The following is a 26,317-nucleotide window of genomic DNA, read 5'->3' on the forward strand; positions in this document are numbered from 1 at the left end:
CAGATGTCAGTATTTTATTTGGATGACATCCTGAAAAAAAGAAGGGTTAAAGAAAACAGAATCAACCAGTAAGAAGACTAAGGAAATATCAGTATGGAACACAGAAAGGTTATTAACTAGGATTAGCTGTAAGAATATAATACAAGAGTCAATCTTGGAAATAACTGAAAAGGTCTAACCAGTAGAAATTAATCACGAACCCAGAAGATAATATTCCTGTAGATGCTCCAGATGTTTGGACTCAGATTTGCTGAACAGTGTTGATACCCCTCAGATGAAAACACAGGGAAGAACATATTTATTTTAAAAACTTGAGATCAGGGCTGAGGTTGTAAATTCAGAAGACTTGCAGATGGAAACTCTTTATCATGCTGATTCAGGAGGTAGGCAAAAATGGATTGTGAAGACCTTGGCATAACAAAAAATGACCCTTGAAGTGACAGAATAACATCACCAGTAGAAAAAATGCTTTTAAGAAAATGGTTTAGGAACATCCCTGGCAGTCCAGTGGTTAAGACTCTGTGTTTACAATGCAGGGAGCACAAGTTCAATCCCTGGTCGGGGAACTAAGATCACATGCCATGTAGTGTGGCCACAAAATAAAAATATAAATTAAAAAAGAAAGTGGTTTATGGTCCCTTAGGGTCCACTTAACTACATTTTGAGTGAGCAGGGGATTATGAATCAGCAACAGAAACTGAAAAGGTGGGTCAAGAAAAAGAAGAATAAAGAGAAGTGTACTGTTTACAGTGAACTCCCATAAAGGTTTCACAGATAGGCACTGTAATTTTGTACATACCGGGAAAAAGTGGTTATGTGATTTTAGCCAAGGTCAAGAGGATATTTTATATAAGCTGGCCAGATGTCAGGTATCTTTCCTAGCTGAAAGCTCAATATTCTTTGCTTTAGGGAATGCTAACCACTATCAAGGGGACTTCCTAGGTGGCTCAGGGGTAAAAGAATCTGCCTATCAATGCAGGAGATCCAAGAGGCCTGGGTTTGATCCCTGGGTCTTGAAGATCCCCTGGAGGAAGAAATGGCAACCCACTCCAGTATTGTTACCTGGAAAATTTCACGGACAGAAGAGCCTGGTGGGCTGCAGTCCATGGGATCACAAAGAGTCAGACATGACTGAGCAGCAGCAGCAGGGAACACGAATCAATGTACTAATGTCAAGTAAACACTGTTGCCTTGTGAAACCATGGGACGAAGCCCATGGCTCTCATGTCTCCTGCACTGGCAGGTGGGTTCTTCACCACTAGTGCCCCCTGGGAAGCCCAGGAAATAATTAAGGCATCCTAACGTGAAGAAGGCTAAGCGCCGGAGAACTGATGCTTTTGAACTGTGGTGTTGGAGAAGACTCTTGAGAATCCCTTGGACTGCAAGGAGATCCAACCAATCCATTCTGAAGGAGATCAGTCCTGGGTGTTCTCTGGAAGGACTGATGCTAAAGCTGAAACTCCAGTACTTTGGCCACCTCAAGCGAAGAGTTGACTCATTGGAAAAGACTCTGATGCTGGGAGGGATTGGGGGTAGGAGGAGAAGGGGACGACAGAAGATGAGATGGCTGGATGGCATCAGCGACTCGATGGAAATGAGTTTGAGTAAACTCTGGGAGTTGGTGATGGACAGGGAGGCCTGGCGTGCTGCGATTCATGGGGTTGCAAAGAGTCGGACACGACTGAGCGACTGAACTGACTCAACTGAATTTAAAAATTAATCAGACATGACTGAGCAACTGAACAACAAAATTTAAAAATAAGCAGGATTCTATTTATGTCATATGCATGACTACTAAAATGATAATTACTTGTTTATGGTATTTTGTATTGCCAATGAGATTAGGCATGGCCTTGGAGTTTTTCAGTGAGTATAAGGAGATTCTAAAAAGAATGGGACTTTGCTTAATTTGTTGACTTCTCTAGTTTAAAAGAGAGGGTTTAAATGAACATATTCTAAGTATTCATCCTGCATTAATATTCAGGAAGGTAGCAAATGTATCCCCAAGAGAAGTAATTTTTAGTAGTTTTGTACTCGCAGATAATTCTGTGTGCTACTTTGAAGGATACTTGTATGAGCATATGAATCGGGAAAATGGCAGAAAGGCAAGAAAACATTTTCTTTTCTTTCTCTCTCTCTCTTTTTTTTTTTTAAATATAGAACAAATGCAGTAGATCTGCCTTGGGCTCAGAGTTTATGCTTTTTTACTATATTCTTATGCTAATATTTTAAATGAATTATTTTGCCCACCCTTACAATAATATTTAGACAGCCTTTCTTCTTTCATTTGTTGTAGTGAGCTAAGTAAGAAAAGGAAAATGGCTTTCAGAACTCTGAGTCAATAGGCAGCTCAGAGGGACATGATTGCTTCCTTCCTTGATGTTTGACTTCGCTGCTATTATCTCAAGGACAGCAACTGAGATAATGCAGTACAGATATGATAGGATTGAGTGACTCTATTAATCTCTTCAAACTGATTTATTTTCATGGTAAAACATCTGGGTCTATATTGGTCCACATGTAGCAAGTAACACTGGTCAAGAAAATTAAGATTTTTCCAGGTCACATGGAAATTGCAGTGCAATATTTTTGCTATTGTGTAACAAAATTTGATTCTATGCTCAGGATCTGGGGGATCCAGAGAGTTTCCAAGGGAGTCAGATACATGTTTCAGCATAGACACAAAGGAGAAGATCAGTTTTTATTGTGTTTAAGATTTTGAACATTATATTCAGCAACCCCTGCCCCCCTCAAAAAAAAATTCTAGGTTTTTAAAACTGCAAGAATCTATATATTATCTCCCATGTCATTGGTGCTAAATCAACCCAAATGAGATTTGAATAAATTGAGAAACTCTGTGTGTGCTACCATGGGAAGAAATAGTGGTGATTACAAGAACCAAAGGAGACTTCATTGGGTGTGAATAGTTTGCAGCTACATAGTAATTAGTGAGCGTTATGGAGACTAGAGCTATAGTAGCAGAAGTCAAAGAAGTCAAGCTGTTTTGCTCTAAAAATAAATCAAAAGAATTTATTAAAACTATCAGGAGAGAAATAGTTAAACTGAGTGGAAGTACATTCATGTTTTTAATATTTAAATTCACATTGACAGATACATCCACGCTCTCTGAAAAATTATGTAAACAGCATGTTTCCCATTTTGCTACAACTATACTGATTGGTACTTGTGTGGCCAACTTTTTCATCAGTTCTTTTTAGAAAAAAAAAAAACTGCCTTTTTATTTTTAAAAATAAGAAAACGTATTTGTTATAAAATATCTACCATCTCCTTATTCTTAAAATATTATCCTTTTTTAATCATATTTCTTGTCTACTTAACCTTCAAAGTGCTTCTAACATAACTAATAGATTAAACGAGTGTTGAAAACCATCCACTAAAATTTCTCAGGGAAGAGAGTTGCATCCTCAACTGTCTGCTGCTAAGTCGCTTCAGTCGTGTCCAACTCTGTGCGACCCCATAGACGGCAGCCCACCAGGCTCCCCCGTCCCTGGGCTTCTCCAGGCAACAGCAATGGAGTGGGTTGCCATTTCCTTCTCCAATGCATGAAAGTGAAAAGTGAAAGTGAAGTCGCTTAGTCGTGTCCGACTCCCAGCGACCCCATGGACTGCAGCCTACCAGGCTCCTCCGTCCATGGGATTTGCCAGGCAAGAGTACTGACGTGGGGTGCCATTGCCTTCTCCTCCTCAACTGTGGACACAACTAACTATGAGAGCTGGTGGATGTTTAGGACACTTGGCGAGCTGGGGTTAGAGAAGAGGAAAACGGACAGAAGCATCTAGGCTGATCATCGTGGTGGGTGGTGTGGAGTAAGGGGGAAAGATACCTGAATTTGTTAGAAAACCGTGGCTCTGTTTCATTTGTGCTTTCAATCAATAGTCGGCCCTAGGACAAGTCACCAGGCTTTTTTCTTAGTTTTGTGTCTTGTTAGTGAAGAGGTCTACTCAAAGTCCCTTCTAGCTCTACAATTTTACAATCTGTTACAAAGATGTAGCTATACAGATATGACTTAGTTTTATTAGGTGCACATGGTTTAACTGGTTTTCTGTAATTGCTGACACAACAGGGAAATTGAGAGACAATTTAGTAACCATCCAACCATCTCATTCTCTGTCACCCCCTTCTCGTCCTGCCATTTTCAATCTTTCCCAGCATCAGTGAGTCAGCTCTTCGCATCAGGTGGCCAGAGATTTGGAGGTCAGCTTCAGCATCAATCATTCCAATGAATATTCAGAGTTTATTTACATTAGGATTGATTTAGAGAGCACCAGTAAATGATTACCTTGAGTTATAGCATTGGTGAAGACAACGTTTTAGCCAAGATCATCTCAGTAAATGATGTGTTCTTCAAAATAACGCTATGGGTTAAAGGCCCCCTTCCCAACAGGTTACAGAGTATAACTATGTTAACAGTGTGAGTCAGTGCTTGTGTTATTTCTCTAGTCTGAGCAGATTGTTAGGCCACTTGCATGTTAAGTGTACTATAATACAGAAAATCAATGACTACACCCTCCAGTATATAACAGGGTGAAGCCATTAAACATTTCATCAGGAAAATGCAAAGCACAGCTGTAAAGTTCTTTATTGTTGGAAAGGCGTCATTACAGTAGTACTTACTAGGTATTTACCACCAGCTTGTAAAATCTACCATGGCAAATTTCACGGTAACCTCGTTAACATTGAACATTACTGAAACCATTTGGTGGAGGAGACAGTTTAGAGGGTAATAATAGGAAATAAAAGCCAAATGTTTTCATGAGGAAGACTGCCTGTGTCATCTCTACTTTCGAAATCTGTCCATGATGCTAAAAGAATCAAGATCTCCTGCCTCTGTTTTGTCTTTTTCTTTTTTGCAAAGATATGTCATTCTTCAGCCTTTAACTCTGTTTAAAATACAAAATAAACATAGTCTGATAACACTTTCTTTAATGGCATATTTGGAAATTACCTGAAAGACACAGCGGGTAGATGGTGTTCAAATGATAATCCCCAGTGAAATACATCTCTAACAACAGGATTTGGAAAAAAAGAGAGGGGGGTTGAGGAGACAGATGGTACTTAGAGTGCATATAGGACCTCAGCATTAACTTTAGAACTCAAGGCCTTGTCAGCAGCCGGAAAACAAACTATTTTCCATTGATTGGTATGAATCATTTTCTCTCTCTGTTGCCTGCACTTTTTCCACCATCCACACCGCTTAAGTGTCAACAAATCTGCCACTGACCTTTCCGTAGCTCTCTGCTGAGGTACCTACCATGGCGTTTCTAATCCTTGTCAATTTCTTTCCAGACAGAGCTTTTTGTACATGCCTTCAAGGATCAGCTGGTCAGGAGTGCCCTTCTAGCACTTTACACTGCCAGGCCTGGGGGTGTCCTGAAGAAACCACCCTCTCCTCAGAGTGGCACAGAGGAGATCATTTCCCAGGACCCACCCCTGCCGGTGAGACGGCAGGACTCCATTCCACATCACTCAGACTACGATGAGGAGGAGTGGGTAAGTCTTTTATTTTTTTTAACTTAGCTTGCCTCCCAATGGTATAACTCAAAGGACTAAAGCCTTAGCATTTAGTACTGTAAAACAGAGCAGAAGTGTCAAGAAATCTCTCCTTTTCATCAAAACATGTTGGAAAGCAGTCATAATACAGATTGTGGGTACATAGGTCGTGTTTTTTTTTTCCTTGGGGTCAAATTATAAATGAAAGTTTTAACCCAACCACATTTATTTGATGTGAAAATTTATATATCACATATGTTGTCTGTTGTTGTTTAGTTGCTAAGTTGTGTCCAACTCTTTGTGACCCCATGGACTGTAGCCAACCAGGCTCCTCTGTCCAAGGGACTGGAGTGGGTTGCCACTTCCTTCTCCAGGGGATCTTCCCAACCAAGGAATTGAATCTGCATCTTCTGCATTGGCAAGCAGATTCTTTACCACTGAACCTCTACATTATATACGTTAATGTACATATAATGTAGTCAAATAATAATTATCTCCAATAAATGTCATCAAAGAGATAGCTTACAGAGAACCATGTCAGATTCCTGATCTCCAAAGAAGAAGATTTAGCTTCAGGACCAGGGACCAGGCTTGATCACTCAAGAACTTTGGTGTAGCAGAGTTTTATTAAACTGAGAAAAGTGACAGTGAAAGCTTCTGACATAGACATCAGACATCACAAGGAGGGCAGAGAACGGTCCCCTAGCTAGTCTCATCAAGGCCTTATATACTTTTTTCAGACCCACTCCCACAATAGATATATCTTAAATTAGCAAGATTAGAACGAACAATAGAAAGATCTTACCGGACCCACTCCCATATTATACATTTTAAGATGACAGGATTAGTCAGAAGGTTCTTGTTAAGGAGAAGATACATTGTTATATTGACGAAGACAAAGCAATGTAGAAGTTTGTCCTTTTCTCCTTGAGAGTCCCAGACCCCTTTCTCCTTCTTGAGGGCTCCGGACCCCTTTCTCCTCCTCAAGAACCCGTGACTTCTTATCAACCTACCTAGGAATTGACTCTCTCCAAAGCAAGGATGCCACAATTGCAAGACTGTAATATTTTTTTTTCTTTTTTTTTTTTAAATTCTAAATTCTCAACTTGTATGAAATCTTGAAGCAAACCATAAAGACAGTCCCTTCAAGTCTTATTTTATTCCTTCTTGAAAATGAAAGCAGTACTTTGGGCACTATGATAGGAAAACTGCAGGATAATATATTTTTTAAAGACAGTGCATCATCTTTTAGGGGATTTCATCATTTCCCATATTTTGTATAACTTAATTCTTTTTACTTTTTTTTTTTAATTTTTTATTCCTTTATTTCTCATGTGTTCCCCATGAATAAATTTTCTTTATTTATTAAGGAGCTATAAACCATTAAAATTGTTTTTAGAAAAAGAGTCAGTAATCATCAATAATCCACGACTTGGATGCAACGAGTATTTTCATTGGTGCAGTCCAGTGTGTTAGTTTTGGGCATACTTAAAAAGCATTAACATTTAAATGGCAGTTAAGTTCTTTTGTTTATTGGGTTTGTTATTTAAAAGATGTTGCTCCAGGTGGCTCTAAAATTGGCAAAAGAAGGGCCACATAAAAGCATCTGAAAAAATAACTAGTAAAGGCAAATAAAGGTTTCCCAAGTGGCTCTAGTGGTAGAGAAAGTGCTGGTCCATGCAGGAGTCATAAAAGATGCGGGTTTGATCCCTGAATCATGAAGATCCTCTGGAGGAGGGTGTGGCAACCCACTCCAGTATTCTTGCCTGGGAGAATCCCTTGAACAGTGGATTCTGCTGGGCTATGGTTCATAGGGTCACAAAGAGTCAGACACAACTGAAGCAACTTAGCATGCAAGCCCACACAAAGGCAAATAAACCAGATAAGTCAGCATGGTGATAGGAACCCTAGGTGGGCAGAATAAAACAGGAGAAAACCAAGGTTTCTCTCTCTGGGTGAGAGGGAACAGTGTGTTTCTCCTGAATCAATATATATTCCATTATCTAAGAACTTTTTGAAGTATATGCATACCACACACACACACACACACACACACACAGAAACTCCTTACTATGTCACATTCTTAACCAAGAAAATGCTGTTGTATGCTAACTTTATTTTCCTGCCACTCTAAATTTATAAGTGTTCAGGGAATAAATTATTTGTAAGGCTCAGGTCACAAAAAATTGCTGTCTGCAGGGCTATGAAGTGATACCTGTTCTTTCTTTTGATGAAATTACTATCACAGGAAAGACAGAGCTGGGCTCCCAAGAGGTAAATGCTGAATAAGTATTTGTTGTCACTGATTAAGATTGCATTTCTCCCAGTGAATCATTTTCAAAAGAGAAAATCTAATATTTCTTCTTTTTACCTTCACCTTCTACTTCAATTTACTTACTGCTCCGAGACATCTATACCTCGTAACGTCTCTGAAGTTCAGTTTTCTCCACTGTAAAGTGAAAATAACAGCATCTGTTCTACATAGCTCTTCGTGTGGTCCAGAGATAGACGATTTGCCTGTGTGATAATAATGCCCCATGTCCTGCAAAGGCCCAGGCGCATGAATTGTATTACTTTACTATTATTGCTGTGTGTTATCTTTTTTTAGATGTATAAGTTATGTATGATCCTCAGTATGAGGATCAATAATAGTCCTTGAGGTAAGTGAGGAAATGGGATAGATCATAAATTTGGATTGTGGGACTTCTCTTGTGGTCCAGTGGTGAAGACTCTTTGCTCCCAATGCAGGGGACATGGATTCAGTCCCTGGTCAGGGAACTGAGGTCCCACATGCTACATAGCAATAAATAAATTTGGATTGTGACTTTGAAAGAGTTTGAGTAGATATAGAATAGAACTTGTATTTCATGAAGTAAACTTACTGTTAACTCCAGACATTCTGGAATATGAAGTCAAGTGGGCCTTAGAAAGCATCACTACAAACAAAGCTACTGGAAGTGATGGAATTCCAGTTGAGCTATTTCAAATCCTAAAAGATGATGCTGTGAAAGTGTTGCATTCAATATGCCAGGAAATTTGGAAAACTCAGCAGTGGCCACAGGACTAGAAAAGGTCAGTCTTCATTCCAATACCAAAGAATGTTCAAACAAACACACAATTGCACTCATCTCACACACTAACAAAGTAATGTTCAAAATTCTCCAAGCTAAACTTCAACAATCTATGAACCGAGAACTTCTCAGTGTTCAAGCTGGATTTAGAATGGGCAAAGGAACCAGAGATCAAATTGCCAACATTTGTTGGATCATAGAAAAAGTAAGAGAATTCCAGAAAAATATCTACTTCTGCTTTATTGACTATGCCAAGGCCTATGACTGTGTGGATCACAATAAAGTGTGGAAAATTCTTCAAGAGATGGGAATACCAGACCACCTGACCTGCTTCCTGAGAAATCTGTATGCAGGCCAAGAAGCAACATGTAGAACTGGACATGGAACAATGGACTGGTTCCATATTGGGAAAGGAGTCCATCAAAGCTGATATTGTTACCCTGCTTATTTAACTTCTATGCAGAGTATATCATGCAAAACGCCAGATTGGACAAAGCACAATCTAGAATCAAGATTGCTGAGAGAAATATCAATAACCTCAGATATGCAGATGATGCCACCCTAAAGGCAGAAAGCGAAAAGGAACTAAAGAGCCTCTTGATGAAAGAGGAGCATGAAAAAGCTCGCTTAAAATCAACATGCAAAAAACTAAGATAATGGCATCTGGTCCCATCACTTCATGTCAAATAGATGGAGAAACAATGGAAACAGTGACAGACTTTATCACTTCAGATGGTGGCTACAGCCATGAAATTAAGACACTTTCTCCTTGGAAGAAAAGCTATGACCAACCTAGACAGCATATTAAAAAGCAGAGACATTACTTTGTTGACAAAGATCCCTATAGTCAAAGCTATGGTTTTTCCAGTAGTCATGTATGGATATGAAAGTTGGACCATAAAGAAAGCTGAGCACCAAAGAACTGATGCTTTTAAACTGTGGTGTTGGAGAAGACTCGAGAGTCCCTTTGACTGCAAGGAGATCCAACCAATCAGTCCCAAAGGAAGTCAGTCCTGAATATTCATTGGAAAGACTAATGCTGAAGCTGAAGCACCAGTGCTTTGGGGACCTGATGCGAAGCACTGACTCACTGGAAAAGACCCTGATGCTGGGAAAGATTGAAGGCAGGAGAAGTGGAAGGCAGAGGATGAGATGGTTGAATGGTATTGCCGACTCGATGGACATGAGTTTGAGCAAGCTCCAGCAGTTGGTGATGGACAGGGAAGCCTGGTGTGCTGCCGTCCATGGGGTTTCAAAACTTGAGAGTGAGCAACTTAACTGTTAACTTTTTGGCAAATAATTACCGCTTTAATATTAAATCAAGGGAGATTGTTGGAACTGTGTATCTTTTGTTTTCATAATTTTCACCTTATTGTGTTATGCAAACTCCCTCCCATACTTCTCCCTCCTCCTCCTCCTCAAGTCATCCCTCACATTCCCTCCTTCCTTATTACCTTTTCTTTAATTACATTTTGAGACCTTCTATATCACAGATGGAGAAGGCAATGGCAGCCCACTCCAGTACTCTTGCCTGGAAAATCCCATGGACGGAGGAGCCTGGTAGGCTGCAGTCCATGGGGTCACTAGAGTCGGACACGACTGAGCAACTTCACTTTCACTTTTCACTTTCATGCATTGGAGAAGGAAATGGCAACCCACTCTTCTTGCCTGGAGAATCCCAGGGACGGGGGAGCCTGGTGGGCTGCCATCTATGGGGTTGCACAGAGTTGGACACAACTGAAGCGACTTAGCATATCACAGATACTCCAAATGGCAAGATAAATCATGCTAGATTGTTAGATCCTAGAGTTCAGATTCTAGTGGTAGATAAAAATATGTTAATAAATAGTCACAAAATGTTGTGACAAGGATGTAGAAAGACAAGTGGAAGAAGTTAGGCTTTGCTAAAGAGATTTCAACTCAGTATTTTAAATAAACTTATGATGGGGAAAAAAGGAAGACAGCGGGAGAAAATGGTGAGTTGAGGTCAGCGGTGAAGCGTTCGGTACGGTGGGTGTTACAAAGCACTTGTTCTGCCTGGGTTACTGTGCCAGGTGCTGGGGACACAGAGGTGAGCTGCCTACAGATGCAAGGGTTCCACAGCCTATTCAGGGCTCTAGAGATACCAGTGTCAGTGATTGTGCAACTTAGGATTATACACAGGATGAAGTGAGACTCTGGTGGTCACAGTGGGATTTCCAGAAGCATTTCCTGAGAATTAAATATGAGCAGAAGATAACAGTATGCAAAGGAGGATGAGGTGACCTTTCAGACAGGAGCACATTAGCTGACAATGGTAATTGGGATGTGTGTCTGTGTTTATTAGTTTTTTACTTGTTTTGTTTTAAAGGTGGTACAATTGACTATGTTTATTGCTCCAAAAAGCATTTAAGGCTGAAAGGCAGTGACTCATAGAACAAGGCCCTTACAATGAAGAGAAGATAATCAATTCCAGTAGGCATGTGGGGGACAAGTTCTAGGCAGAAGTGTGCTGCTGGGCTGAGAATGCCAGGAGGGTGTAAAAATGGATTTTACTTTTTTGAGGGTGGGTGGGGCTGGATGGCTTCTTTGTTCTTTATTTGAAATAGTTTTCTCCAGGTTTATTGAGCTATAACTGACATATAACACTGTATTAGTGTAAGGTATGCAGCAAAGTGATTTTTTGCATATATATAATGACAAGAAATTAATGTCTATCACTTTACAGGACTATGATTTTCTTTTCTTAGGATGAAAATTTTGAGACCCATTCTCTTAGCAACTTTCAAAGATACAGTTCTGTTTTGTCAACTATAGTCACCGTATTGTATATTACATCCCCAGGACTTAACTTTTCTCATAACTGAAAGTTTGTACCTTTTAATCATCTTCACCCTTTTTGTCTTCCCCTCCTCACTTCTGGCAATCACCAATCTACTCTCTGCTTCCATGAATCTGTTTTTTTTTTTTTTTTTAAGATTCTCAATATAAGTGAGTTATACAATATTTATGTTCCCATTATGTGATTGATTTCTCTTAGCATAATGCCCTCAAGATCCATCTATGTTGGTGGAAATGGCAGAATTTCCTTCCCTTTTTTTTTTTAAATTAGTAAATCCTTTATTTTGGTGAATATCAAAGGTATTCATCACTACCATGGATCTATTTTAGCTCAGAGGAGAGTTACTATCTAGTGAACTCCGCTGTTATTAGACACTAAAAATAGGAAGAGACTGGAGGGCACTGAGAATGGGATAAGGAGAGGACAAAGCTCGGGGGACAACATGAGATCCTACCCATCTTCATTGCTAGGAAATGAGTAGACAGAGCAGCTCTAACCTAAATGCCGGCCTCGCCACAAAAGGTTTTCAGAAGAGGTCCCGTAACAATCACTCACTGGACAAAAAAAGGTCAGAGTTTCTAGAAGAGATATCAGGATATGAAAAACCAACTTGGGAACAATATGCACAGCACTGCAACAGAGCGGGATCATGGCAGCCTGGCTTCGGTTAAGATAGCTGTGGACACAGCAGTCTCTGGGGGCAGCGCTCACTTACAGTTCCACGGCTGCCCTGTGGCATGAAGATGCTGTACATGGTTTTCACATACATGTCATCTGGCAGAGGCTGCTTCTCACTGCCAGGTTCAAGGAATTTATTAATTGCAGGGATTTTGCTTATTTTCACCATGTACTCCTGGAGGTGAGGGAAGGCAGACAGAATATTAAGATGTTTTTTCTTCTAGAGCCAAAATGATCTGGAGTAGAATTATGTCTGCAAGGCTCAGCTGATTGCCAATAAGAAACCTTTGTCCATGACTCTGTAAAACCTTTTCAAACCCAGGAAAGTATCTAAGTATAGCTTCTGGGCTATGTTAACCACTTTCTTTTGCTGATCATCTGGTTTGAGGTAAGGATACACTTGATAAGCAGTTCCAGAAGATCCAGGGTCCCCTCTATGTGCATGTCAACCAGGGTTTTCTCCTTGAGATCTTTGCCAAAGAGACGGTGCTTGTCTGCCCTGTAGTGGAGGATGCTCCGCGTCTGCACCAGCTTCAATCAGTTTCAACCATTGGTGCTTGTTAGGACAGCAGATGGCTACCATCTTGCAACTTCTGCAACTGTTGTTTTGCTTCTAAAAATTCTTCATCAGACTTGACTCCATCAGCAATTTAAACCCAGATTCCATCTGGGCTTGTCTGTTTGGACAGTAGAGCTTGGGTTTCATAGCCATCATGGCCTTTCAGGTTTTCAGGCTCCACTCGGAGTGACCAGAACTGCACAAAGGCACCCAGCGAGGTGTCTTCCTACTTCCTTTTTTGTGGCTGAGGTATATACATATGTGTGGGGGGGCAGGGAGGGGGGGGTTGGTGTGTGTGTGTGTGTGTATGCTTGTATGTATGTATGTATATCACATTTTCTTTATTCATGCATTTGTTGATGGACACTTAGGGTGTTTCCATATCTTAACTATTATAAATAATACTACAATGAACACGGTGGTGTAGATATCTCTTTGCAATAGAGATTCTGTTTCCTTCGAATATATTTCCAGAAGTGGAACCATCATATGGTGGTTCTATTTTATGGAGGCGCCTCCATACTGATTTCCATAGTGGCTGTACCAATTTACATTCCTACCAACAGTGCATACAGGTTGCCTTCTTCTCTGCATCCTCTCCACTGCTTGTTATCTATTTTCTTTTTGATGATACCCATTCTAGAATGTGTGCGGTGTCTTTCATCGTGGCTTAGATTTACTTTTCCCTGATGGTTAGTGATGTTTAGCACCTTTTCGTGTCTTCTTTGGAAAAATATCTGTTCAGTTCATCTGCTTGTTTTTTAATTATTTGCTTTGCTCTTTTCTGTTGAGTTGTACAAGTTATTTTTATATTTCAGACATTAACCTGGATGTCTTCTTTTATCATTAAAGCAGGATCATGTGCAGAAGAGGGCAGAGAGGACAGGCTGAGCAGAGTGGTGGAAGTTTCAAATAGATACCAAAGAAAGTGGCTGAAGTTGGTTACTAGCAACATTTGAGAAAAATTAGAAATTCCAGACCTTGTGAGGGCTGGCCAAGGAACTTCAATAAAATGTTATATAACAATCAAACTTGTTATTGATGTTCCTTGGAGACCACTTTCTATTAGAAAGATCCCTTTGTCTAAATGGGAAAATAATTTGAAAAAGAATAGGTGCATATATATGTAAAAAAAAAAGAAATAAAATATGGGAATCTTTCATGTTTTAAAAATAATCACTGAAGTTATAACCACTTAACATTATTTTCAGATCTTTATCTCACTTTGAAAAGTTGAGTAAATCCAGTGAAAATGTAGCTAATTGGAAATGCCTTTAGAGACTGTACTATTAAATGAATTGGAAACATAATTTTGTGTAGCACTTTTCTTGGTTAATTAGGTGTTAGAAAAGTTTCGGCACTGATTACAAGTCTAGTCAACTTCCTGAAATAATTTAATGTTTTAAACAATTAATTTAATTGGGTTTCTGTGATAGCATACAAAAACACTCTGATCGTGTAGGTTAATTTAGGCTTGTATATAAGATTATAATAGCTCTATTTTTTAAAAATCTGATTTATTTAGTTTCTGGCAGCAAATGTAGTTTTAACAATTACCTAACTTGAACAACTGCATAGTTTTTCATAATAAATATTTGGAAAGTAAGTTCATGTTAGTAAATTACTTGAGTTCTAGTGAGCTGCTGCTGCTGCTGCTAAGTCGTTTCAGTCGTGTCCGACTCTGTGCGACCCCATAGACGGCAGCCCACCAGGCTCCCCCTGCATGTAAAATATCTTTCTTTTGGAGGTCGGAGAGAGAATCTCTACTAACTCAGTCAATGTGAGAATGTTCAACTTCTTTGTTGGAAAAATTAATGACATATGAATCTAGATAATAATTATCTAGTCAATAAGGAAGAGATTGAAACTAAAATGATCACTGGCCAAAAAAAGTCTATTATTTGCTGAATTTTACTTATTAAATAATTGAGAGCTTTAAAGGTTTATTTTCTTGAAAAGTTAGTAAACAATTAAACCCTGCAGGAATATGGGGATTTTTGTGACAATCTGTGCAAAGAAATAGACTAATCTAGCATTCTCCATGTTTTAGCTGGTAAAGATGACATATTGCTTTTCTTTCTCTACATCTCTACAGCAGATGCTGCCAACAGCTGGGATTCCAAGATTAGTTTGTCCAAAATATTAAAGCATGTCATCCTACCAAAGTATTAAATTGACCCAGTTTTTGTGGCTTCCAGTAATTATACTGTTCTCTAGAAAATTGTTATTTAACACTGATGGGTTTGGGGCTAAATCTGCCTACTCTCCTTCAATAATTGTTAAAGAATAAAGGTAAACTTCTGATCTTTTAGATTCTGATCCATTCCAGCAAAATGTGAGACTAAGAAAACATTATTATTTAGCCATATCCCTAACTCATTTTTTTAGTTGAACTACTTTTCTATATCAGGAAACATTTCAGCATCCAAATTAGCCAATTAATTTCCCTTCTTCGTATCATAAATGTAAATCAAATTTAATATTAGTTTCCATTCTTAAGCTAGGAGAACACTTATATGCTTTATTATGGCAAAATGCGTTTATGTCACATAAGCACAATAGATGGTTTGCATTAATCCATATTAAGTGTTTGGTAATTTCATAGCATATAGAAACAATAGCACAAATTCACAGTAATATTTATTTCAGGCCTTTTTGAAATAAAGTGTCTATACAACCTGAAAAAAATGTGGTTTCTCTGCAACTCAAAATTCCCAAGGCTTGAATTTTGGAGTAAGATTTACATTTTTCTGATGAGATCCAACCAGTCCATTCTGAAAGAAATCAGCCCTGGGATTTCTTTGGTGGGAATGATGCTGAAGCTGAAACTCCAGTACTTTGGCCATCTTATGTGAAGAGTTGACTCATTGGAAAAGAGTCTGATGCTGGGAAGGATTTGGGGCAGGAGGAAAAGGGGACGACAGAGGATGAGATGGCTGGATGGCATCACTGACTCGATGGACGTGAGTCTGAATGAACTCCGGGAGTTGGTGATGGACAATGTGGCCTGGTGTGCTGCGATTCATGGGGTCACAAAGAGTCGGACACGACTGAGCGACTGAACTGAACTGAACTGATGTGTGCTTTACCAAATTCTCACAGTTTATTTTGTGTTTCACCTTTCTCTAATGGTGTGTAGGACAAATATGAAGGTTTCAGTTTGACAGATGATTGATACAGCTATGTATTTTGTCCACTCCAGCACTCTTGCCTGGCAAATCCCATGGATGGAGGAGCCTGGTGGGCTGCAGTCCATGGGGTTGCTAAGAGTTGGACACGACTGAGCGACTTCACTTTCACTTTTCCCTTTCATGCATTGGAGAAGGAAATGGCAACCCACTCCAGTGTTCTTTCCTGGAGAATCCCAGGGACGGGGAGCCTGGTGGGCTGCCGTCTATGGGGTTGCACAGAGTCGGACACGACTGACGCGACTTAGCAGCAATAGCAGCAGTGAGCATATATGCTTGCAAAATACTGTTGATGACAACACATCTCTAGCCAGATTCCTCATCTGTGAACAATCTTCAGTGACCTGTAATCTCAACTTCTCTTGCCAGTTTCTGTTCATCTTAGACCTTACCTCTAGGGAAAATAGTTGAGGTCATGCATAATGTCCCTATGCAAATTGATATTCCAAAGCATTGCTGTTCAGTTCTCTGGTTAGAATTATGCTATGTAAAACCATTGACCTGATCTTAATAAGAAGGAAATTAATCATTCTCACTTTTTAAAAGTAATGATATCTTATAGGCAGCTATATACTAATCTGATTCATCTTTTCCTAAAGCAATACCTTATGACTTAGTTACCTAAAGTCAGCCATTTACTTCCAAATTTTATATTATGTATACATTCAACTCCAAAGTATTTTGTATAATAAAGCATTATTCTTGCATCCCATGATCACACAGTCTCGTACGCACTGAATCGCAGTCAGTTGTTTATATGTCTGTGTCTTTCATACATTCAACTTTATGAGCTCCTTGAGGGCAAAGACAATGCCATGCTCACGTTTGTGTCTCCCTAGTTAGCAGAGCACTCGCTCATAAAAGGTACCCAATACTCATTTGTAGAATACATTAATGACTTTGAAGTTTCCTCTCAAATTACTATTCTTGTCTTCCTTCATATTTGGAAACATGGAATAATTTTAACTTAACTCAGCACCACGTCAGGTACCTTTTCCTCCATTAGAACTAAGGATTTTTTTTTTTTTTTGAGGATTTTGTTTCTCTCTTCCAATTAAAAGCACCCAGTTAAATCCCTCTGTCCTTAGTGCATATTTCCCAGAGTCATAATCAACTCTGAAGCAACTATTCAAGTCATTTTCACAATTATCTCCAAGCATAGAAGTGGTAAAATTCAGGATGGACATAGAACATCAGAGATGACCAAAGTTAATAAAATGATGAGTGAAGGTCTCCAACAGCTTCCAGAAACCCAGTGGTGTAATTTGCATTTTACTTGATTATTTATGTGCTGATTGCAAAGGTTCTGGTTACACAGAAATAATTTCAGATATTTCCCAGCAAATATGAATTGAAAGTAGTTATTTTACCCTTGTCTCAGCTTTTTCTTTTTCCTTCCTAAGTCATGCCTAATAGGGTTGTCTAGTTTTGTTAATCTTATTACAAGGAGGGAACATTGAAAGCATCCATTCTTCCCACCAGAAAAGACAGGGAGAATTAGGCCAGTTGTTCCCTGCATGGCAATGGAAAGTGTTCCATCATCTGTTTTCTTGATGGATAGGAAAACTTCCTGAACTTCTCTAGTCCATTTCACCCAAGAGAGATGTGCTCTGAATTCTTATCTGATATTAAAGTCCACAAAAGGTGATTAAGCAAAGTTCATGACTGTCCATTAAAATGCACAAATGTTCTATTAAAGAAAAGAAACCCCAGATGAGATCTTTATGGGCATGCATATTCATGAAATCCTACCCATTTCAAGAGTTTTCCACATGCAGTTAATACATTCACCTTCAGCCCCCTGTTTTATAGCACCTCGTACAGTGTTTGATACAGACCAGTTCAATGTTGGAGGAGGCAATGGCACCCCACTCCAGTGGTGGGGAGTGCCACCCCTCACTTTCCAGGGGTGCCTGGAAAAGGCAATGGCACCCCACTCCAGTGGTGGGGAGTGCCACCCCTCACTTTCCAGGGGTACCTGGAAAATCCCATGGATGGAGCAGCCTGGTAGGCTGCAGACCACGAGGTCGCTGAAAGGTTGTTGTTGAATCACGCAAAGACACCGGGATTCTTGGCCCCCGGAGGAGATGAATCCAATCTGGGGCCAGAGATGAGGCTTGATCGCTCAGAGCTTTTGTGTGATAAAGTTTTATTAAAGTATAAAGGAGATAGAGAAAACTTCTGACATAGGCATCAGAAGGGGGCAGAAGAGTACCCCCCTGCTAGTCTTCAGCTGGATGTTATAGTCACTAGCAGTCTGTTAATGAAAGAAAGGAATGTCTTAAAATTCAGGATGGCACCAGGCCCCTCACCCATAAGATGCATTTTGGGATAATCTTGGCACCAAATGGTTTATCCTGGGCCATAAAATGATTAACTTGAATCTTGAAGAAGGGCAGACCACCATACAAATAGTTTCATTTACTAGATTAGGGAAACAATATCTGAGTATAACATACTGGTTTGTCAAGCAGGTTCTGAGCCAAGAGGCTAACGACTTGAAGACAGAGTTTGGGGTAAATGCATAGCACATTAGCATTGCTTAAGACAAACATTTCCATAAGAAAAAGGCATTGGTTAACTTCAGGTGAAACCAGGTGTCATTATGGCGACACAGTATTTTAAGAGAAACCTCCTTTTAAATTTATATAGAGAAGGAAAAAAATCATGTTTGTTTCCTCCTGCCGCTTAAGAGAGAGAAAAATGTCTGACACTTGCAGGCTATTTCTTCCGTTTGGAGACCCCTGAGCGACTTCACTTTCACTTTTCACTTTCAGGCATTTGAGAAGGAAATGGCAACCCACTCCAGTGTTCTTGCCTGGAGAATCCCAGGGACGGGGGAGCCTGGTGGGCTGCCATCTATGGGGTGGCACAGAGTTGGACACGACTGAAGCGACTTAGCAGCAGCAGCACAACAGTTCAATGTATTTTTCAGAATTAATGGAAGAATAAGTGAATGGATGGATTTGCTGACTCAGCAGTTCGTCTTCCAACTCAAGTCACTGTTTTTGACAGAGATATTTTATTTTTATTCGTGTAAGACTGATTTTCCTGTGGTTTTATATTGGATACCATTATCTCCCTTGGATACTTTCCTGACTGTTACAATGCCTGGTTTGATGGTGTGCAGCTGAAACCCAATTACCAATTTAAAATTAAAATCTTTAGTAAATGAGTCATTTTTAGTTTATTATTAAACAAAAGCTTTGTTTCATATTTCCATGGATTGGAATCTATAGCTTGATGTGACACATGTTAAAGTAAACTCAGCCATTCAGAATATGAGCTTAATTCTAACTTCAATTTGAAGATACTTGTGATAATAGTTCTTATAGTTGTATCTTAATTTATTTTTACTCCTAAAGCAGGCTATTAAGTTAATCAACAAATGTTAATTAAGCATCGATAATGTGCAGCAATGTTATGAGTACTTGGGGGAAAACAAATGCAGTCAAAAAAAAGAAAAATGGATTCTGACCTCAACAGCCATATCATCTAATTCAAGTAAAGGGCCAGCACTCATAAAACAAGCAGAGATATTGAAAGATATTCTCAGATCGAAAGTAGTTATGTGACACATTAAAAATGTCAAAAGAATTCAGACAGAATTTATATGAAGGTTGAAGAGGATGAAAAAGTCATTTCTTCCTTCCTTGTTTCATTCATTAATATTCATTCTTTTATTTATCTATAACCTGGTGAATACTAGGGGCTTCCCAAATGGTGCTAGTGGTTAAGAACCCACCTGCCAATGCAAGAGATTGTGAGTTCGATCCCTGGGTCATAAAGATGCCCTGAAGGAGGGCATGGCAACTCTCTCCAGTATTCTAGCCTGGAGAATCCCATAGACAGAGAAACCTGGCCGGCTGCAGTCCATGGGGTCACAAAGAATCAGACACAACTGAAGCAATTTAGCACGCATGCGTGATGAGTACTAGGACCTGAGAAGAAAAGAATAAACAATAGTTATTTCCCTTATAGAGCCCACTGTGTATTAAAAAGAAAAGATGCATTAATCAGAGAGAGAATAGCAGGAACAGTTCTTAGATATGTGGAACCTGAAAAGGTGAGAATTTGGATTGAGGGAAGGTAAAAGAGAAGGCCCTCGAAGCATAAAAAGCAGCATGTGTCAAGTTAGAAACACTAATTCCTCCAAGGTTTCCTTCATATCTTTGATATTCAGCACTCAGCAGGCAGGTAGCCTATGCCCAGAAAATATATGTTGAGCTAATTAGCAGCATGTTTCTAGGGCAGCAAGGAGACTGACCTGGATGAAGTTTTCATTTTGAAAACTAAAGAGAAATGTGTAGAGTTAGGATCTTGGTTGACCCAACTACAAGCAAGTTGAGAGAAGAGAAAATACTTACTGCAGTACTCAGCCTGCTTTTGATCAGAGGAGTGATGGCACAAGCGTGGTTATCGATGAAGATAAATGTGGCTCTTGTGTGTAGGCTTGATCATGTGAGAGCTAATCGATAGGTCTGGGCAAGATCCAAACCAGGGACTTTGGAGAGGTCACCTATTGGAGAAACAGTGACTGACCCTCTGAATCACTTGTGTAACTGGCACTGAATTTCAGGGTGAGGCCAGCAGTGTGGTCATTGGGAAACCGAGGTCAGGGATTATTGCATGAGTAGGTGGATGAAAGTAAGCAGGAGGATGAATAAGAAGCAAAGGTTGGGGGCATCTCAATTCTGATGGATGTCATATATCTGGCTGATTTTAGTGAACATGATGTGTATGTCGTGGACATGGTGTTTATATACATGTGTGTAGGTATGTGTGTAGTATGTAGCTTGGGCCATGAATGTGCCATTTTGTACCATAAAGTATTATATGCACAACACCAGGATTCAGAAAGAAGAGTTATCAAGCTATGGAATGAACAAAGATTTGCAGTGTGGAGGAACCAGGCTTGTAGAGTGCAGATTACTCTCAGTCAACTCAAGGATAGACTGAAGCTTCTTTGTAAAGATGAGATTGGTCTTGTTAATTTTCTAACTGTTTCTATGCAAAGTGCTCAGAAATTCATAGTGACCAGTGGCAAATTATGCATGGAGATAAAGATATAACAGGGTCCCCATATCAACTCTAGTTTAGCCTTTACATTCTTGCTGATCAGAAGTCATCCCTAGAAAAGTTAATTAGCTAAGAATTGCTGAATGAGGTTTTTTTTTTTTTAAGTTAACTGCTGATCCAAAGCAATCAGGATTTCTCTTGAGCTCATGAATGTGTGACATGCTGAGTAAGCACCACATTCCCTACCCTCATGGTTCACTCTGCCAGGTGTAATAGCCCCCTGGCTACTCATGTCTACATCCTTCAAATGTGTGTATCCATTGCCACTGGCTTTGACCTGCATGTTAGCTTACGTCCTAACCCAGAAATAAATAAGAACCAAGATCAGAACCTGACTCTGTTCCCCACTGACTTTTTCCCTCATTGCTGAGCAAAGTTGATAGCCACTTCACCTTCTAGAAGTTGGGTTTTTCTGAAGGTGTTATTAAGGTCGAGGACACCATTAAGCTCCATTTAATAAAGGTTAGACTTTAACCCACCAATGTTCAGTTATTCTCTTCAGTAGTAGGCTAATGACTGCTATTGGAGCGGGAGAAGAAGGAAGGCCCAGCCATCTACTTTTCTGATAGGTTGTCGTTGTGTGTGTGTGTGTGTGTGTGTGTGTGTGTGTGTGTTTCTAAACCTGTCATGTGGCTGAGGGGATAAACAAAATCTGGAGGCAGATCATATTTTTCTTGCCTGAAAATGGGGAGGGGGAAGGTGGGAAGTGAGAGGAACTCCAGCCAGTCTTCATGCTTCTACTGTCTTCTCCCTGCTAAGCAGGCGATCCTCTTCATGATTTTAGTGGGGAAGAAAGTGGAGTACGTCCCAGCCATACCAGCAGTCTAAACAAAAAGAATCCCCCACATGGACTGGCCTTGTGAATAAGAAGTCACCAAAATGAGAATGGATTTTTGCTGGTTATTTTCCTCTGTGCATTTGCTTTCTCAGAGACATGATGGAAAATGGCTTGTTTAGTTAGAAGAGAAATCAGATACTCGAGGTACATCTTCAAAAATGTTTCCTACTCATTGTTAGCATCCTAGCTCAAAAATAATTATCTTGCTTGTAATTAATAATATTTCTTAATTATCTTCTAAGAAGTGAATTATCACCTTCCTCCCTATAGTCCACGCCCTATTTCATACCTGGGCCCACGAATGGATTTGGGGCCTTGTTACTAACGTTGTCCTCTGTTAATATTTGCCATTTGTGTCCTTTGACCCAGACTGATTGGTCCTTTAGTCAAGTGATTGCTGCACCCCTAATTACATGGTAATGTTGATTTCAGACTTAAGAGTACGTGGCACCAGCCTGCCTTTTTTGTAGAGTCATCTCTTAGTTCAGAATTTGCCATTGGGCTCATGTTAAAGCCTCAGATAACAGAAACCTAATCTTAGGCTTGTGAGGTGTCATGCACATGTCCCTGACCCTTCCTGAGCTCCCTCTCCCCAAAGCTTGTCCCCAAAGTTCTGGTTATTTCATGAAGAGGGATTCCTACTGGATACCAGCATTCTGTGGGAAATCATAAAGAATGAATCCAGTCTTTGGAATTAAATGGAATTTCTCATCTACCTCTACCATTTTAATATTGAATGTTATTCCGTATCTCTTACCAAAAGTTTCCTCGTCTCTAAAATCTGAGTCAATGATATTATGTGGTGGTTTTTGCAGGTTAAGTCAGCTAATGTAAATAGCAATCCCCAATCTGCCTCTGGGTTGGAGTCCTCTCTCTTCCTTCCTGTTTTGTCCCCTCTCTGCCTTTCTTCCAGACCTTCTGCGATATACTGAGGACACGTGTGTGCTTAGTCCCTCAGTCGTGTCCAGCTCTTTGCAACCCTTTGGACTATAGCCCACCAGGCTCCTATGTCCATGGGATTTTTCAGGCAAGAATACTGGAGTGGGTTGCCATTTCCTTCTCCTCTCAGATAACTCACAGTCTAGTATGAGAGACAGCAATGTAAATCAGTGACTTTAATCTACTTTGTCGACACAAGCAGTGTCCAGCAAAGCTCAGGGTTCTCTCACAACCGGCCTGGAAGGATCTGCTCTCCAAAAGATAAAGAACAGAATGAGTCTGCTCAGAGTCTGCTGCTGAATGTGCCTTCAACAGAGTATCTGATTGTGAATGAATCATGTATTAGTGTTACATAAGCAACTGCTCTATTTCTTACCCCCAAACGTCCTCCTAAGTGTTTTAAGACTGTTTGCCACACACAACACAACCTTTTACTATATGATTGTTGATCTTAATCAATGAGCATACTTCAGTTTGTTCTTCGTGCCAGTGAAGATCTCTGTACTGGCTGCAAAGCTGACTTTTTTCTCACAGCAGAATTGTATAACCTGAGGCATCTATAAAGGAAGAAGAACAATGGCTAGGTGTAGAATGCAAAATCATCCTCTTATATACCCTTCTGTTCGTGCTCCTCAAAGATGTGATTAAGAGCAGTTGATCCATCCTTTATATGCCTTTACATAAGAAAGTCAGCGTGCACTACTACTCATCTTTGATCAAAACATAAAATTTCTCTCATCATGAGTAACAGGAAGAGAGCTGAAAGCCTATCTCCTCTACAGAGCTAATCTAAAAATTAAGAGAAATTCTTTCCTCCTTTTTTCCTCAGTAACAGTTTGTCCACAGTATTAGCTGGAGAATTGCTTCATTTTTCAAATTATAGTCTGAAAAATAAGGTTGATGGTGGTGATTAAGGCATATTCAGAACAGGGACCATTTTGTCTGGTTATGGGCTTCCCTGATAGCTGATAAAGCTACCTGGTAAAGTTCCCTGGTAAAGAATCCACCTGTAATGCAGGAGACCCGGTTCAATTCCTGGGTCAGGAAGATCATCTGGAGAAGGGATAGGCTACCCACTCCAGTATTTTTGCTCTTCCCTGGTGGCTCAGATGATAAAGAATCTGCCTGCAATGTGGGTGACCTGGGTTCTATCCCTGGGTTGGGAGGATCCCCTGGAGGAGGGCATGGCTTCCCACTCCAATATTCTTACCTGGAGAATCCCATGGACAAAGGAGCCTGGCGAGCTACAGTCCATGAGGTTACAAAGAGTCAAATACAACTGAGTGACTAAGCATAGCACAGCAGAGCACAGTTTGGTTATATGATCTGGAATATAAACTCCTCACCAAATCTCAGTGAGTGATGTCACAAACTCAGCTTGCTTACATTTCTCCAGCATTGCCTCCTGGAAGTGATGAGCTTTTTAGCTCTCAAAATTTCATTTTTTCAGGTACTAGGCAGAAGATGATACAATTTATGGATTTATCAGCTTCCATTAAAAGCAAAATAAATGTGCTTTTAATTCTTGGGAGGAATGATCTGTATTTAGAGAAAAAATTGGCTATGATTACTTGTGATTAACATCATATTTTGTACTCACGATAGAGGGTTATGAAAAGCAAGTATGATTTATTTAGAAAAGCCAGCAAGGGTAGGATGTGATTTTGCCAAATTGCAATAAACTTACCAAGAACTTTTGTAGAAACCATGTCATTGGGTCATTGGACTCCTACTGGAAAATCATCTCATTTCTGAGCACCTAAAGAGCTTATTGAAATTTCAACTTAGTGTTCCCAATGGTTCTTTTTTTTTAATTTAATTTTTATTTTATATTGGGATAGAGTTGACTTACAGTGTTGTGTTAGTTCCAGTTATATAGCGGAGTGATTCAGTTATACATATATCCATTCTTTTCAGGTTTTTCCCCACGTAGGCCATTACAGAATACTGAGTAGAGTTCCCCGTGCTATACAGTTGGTCCTTGTTGATAATTTGTGTTATATACGCAGTGTGTACCTGTTCATCTGAAACTGTTCTGGTTGGCTTGGTGACTCCCACGGATATGCATTTTAATTCTCTAGGTCATTCTGTGAGGATGATCTGAAGACCACACTTTAAGAACTTCTAATTCTTAGAGTCGTCAGATTCATAGCAACAAAAATTACAGTGGTGGTTGCCAGCGTTGGGTGAATGGATGAATGGACAATTCATGTTACAGGGTACAAATTGCTGGAGCCAGATGGTGATGATAGCTGCACACCAGTGTGAATGTATCAATACTGAATGCCACTGAATGATATGCTTAAAAATGGTTAAAATGCACCAGCCCCAATCATCCAGTATCATGAATTGAACTTGGACCGGCGATTTGTTTCATATATGATATTATACATGTTTCAATGCCATTCTCCCAAATTCATGTTGATGTATGGCAAAACCAATACAATATTGTAAAGTAAAAGAATAAATAAATAAAATATATTTGACTATTTTATAGCTAAAAAAATGGTCAGCTTTGCATTATGTCTATATTATCACAATAAAAAGAAAAATAAGAAATTTGAATGCAAGCAGCAGTCATTATTTTAAAATATTGGTGAGTCTTTGCTTTCATACTAATTATTGATAAATAAAATAGATATCTCCAGTGTAAAAGGTAATTTGTGCTCAATTAGGGATCCACGTTGTACGATAGTTCCTCATTGCTTTATGACAGGGCGAAAACAATGACCTAAATAGAAAGATCATAGCACTTGATTTATGCTTTATTAAGAGAAAATAGATTTCTTGTCTATGCATAATTTGGCCAAATGAATGGGGGGATTAGAGTCACTCAGTCTGCATGATTGTTCCTCTTCCTGCTGTTCTCAAGTGGATTCATCTGATTTTGCCTCGTCTTGGTTTTGCAATACAGATCCATAGTGATACTCATGCTCTTTTCAGGACAGGGTGTGGGCCAGTGTGGGGAAGAGCCTGAACTGCATTATTGCAATGGTGGATAAACTGATCGAAAGAGAGAGTGGTGGCGAGGGAAGCAGCACCAGCAGCAAAGATGTAGAAAAGGACTCTTCTCCAGTGGACTCCATCATAACTCATCCAAAGGGTAAGGAATCATTTTTTTTTCCAATCATTGACTGAGTAAACAAAATGAGAAAGCCAAGATAAAATGAGATAGAAAAAAGAGGAGTCAATAGTGCTTTTGATGAAAGTGCTGATAGTGTGCTTTTCCACTGCTCTGGCTGGGGTGACGGAAGGCTATTTATCAAATTGCATCTCGGTTGTGTTTTCAGAACTGCTTGCAATGCTCATTTTTTTTTTTTTAAACTACATAAAAACCCTCTTGAAAGGAGAGCACTGTTTTCTTTTAAAGAGTCTGATATAGTTTAATCTACTTTTATACACATTCCTCCAAAATTTTATTAGGAAGAAAAACAAGCCTCTGAAAACGCTTAGAAACTTTGAGGACTATCAGGATGCAGCATCTTAAAAAGGCTTCTGAAAAGAAGGTGATATGGTAAAATGCTGTTCACCTTATTCTGAGGGAGTGAATGTGTGAATTATTTCAAAAACATGAAGAAGTCTTAATTCCATGTAAGAAGAATGTGTTTGTGTGTTATTCCAAAGACATTTTCA

The 26,317-nt window shown here is 39.6% G+C and overlaps 1 protein-coding gene and 1 pseudogene across 5 annotated transcripts in view; one reads left to right on the top strand and one right to left on the bottom strand.

Annotated features, from left to right (window-relative positions):
• Window positions 1-26,317, top strand: part of INPP4B (inositol polyphosphate-4-phosphatase type II B) — a 456,612-nt gene that overhangs the window by 307,827 nt on the left and 122,468 nt on the right. For all 5 annotated transcript variants that reach the window (XM_061384112.1, XM_061384115.1, XM_061384111.1 and 2 more), the window contains 2 exons: window positions 5,308-5,511; window positions 25,628-25,787. In XM_061384112.1, coding sequence (XP_061240096.1) covers window positions 5,308-5,511; window positions 25,628-25,787 — 364 coding nt within the window. The remainder of the gene's footprint in view (window positions 1-5,307; window positions 5,512-25,627; window positions 25,788-26,317) is intronic.
• LOC133228477 (glutathione S-transferase A4-like) lies at window positions 12,071-12,846 on the bottom strand (annotated as a pseudogene).

The sequence above is a fragment of the Bos javanicus genome, chromosome 17 (genome assembly GCF_032452875.1).
Source record: "Bos javanicus breed banteng chromosome 17, ARS-OSU_banteng_1.0, whole genome shotgun sequence".
NCBI lineage: Eukaryota > Metazoa > Chordata > Mammalia > Artiodactyla > Bovidae > Bos > Bos javanicus.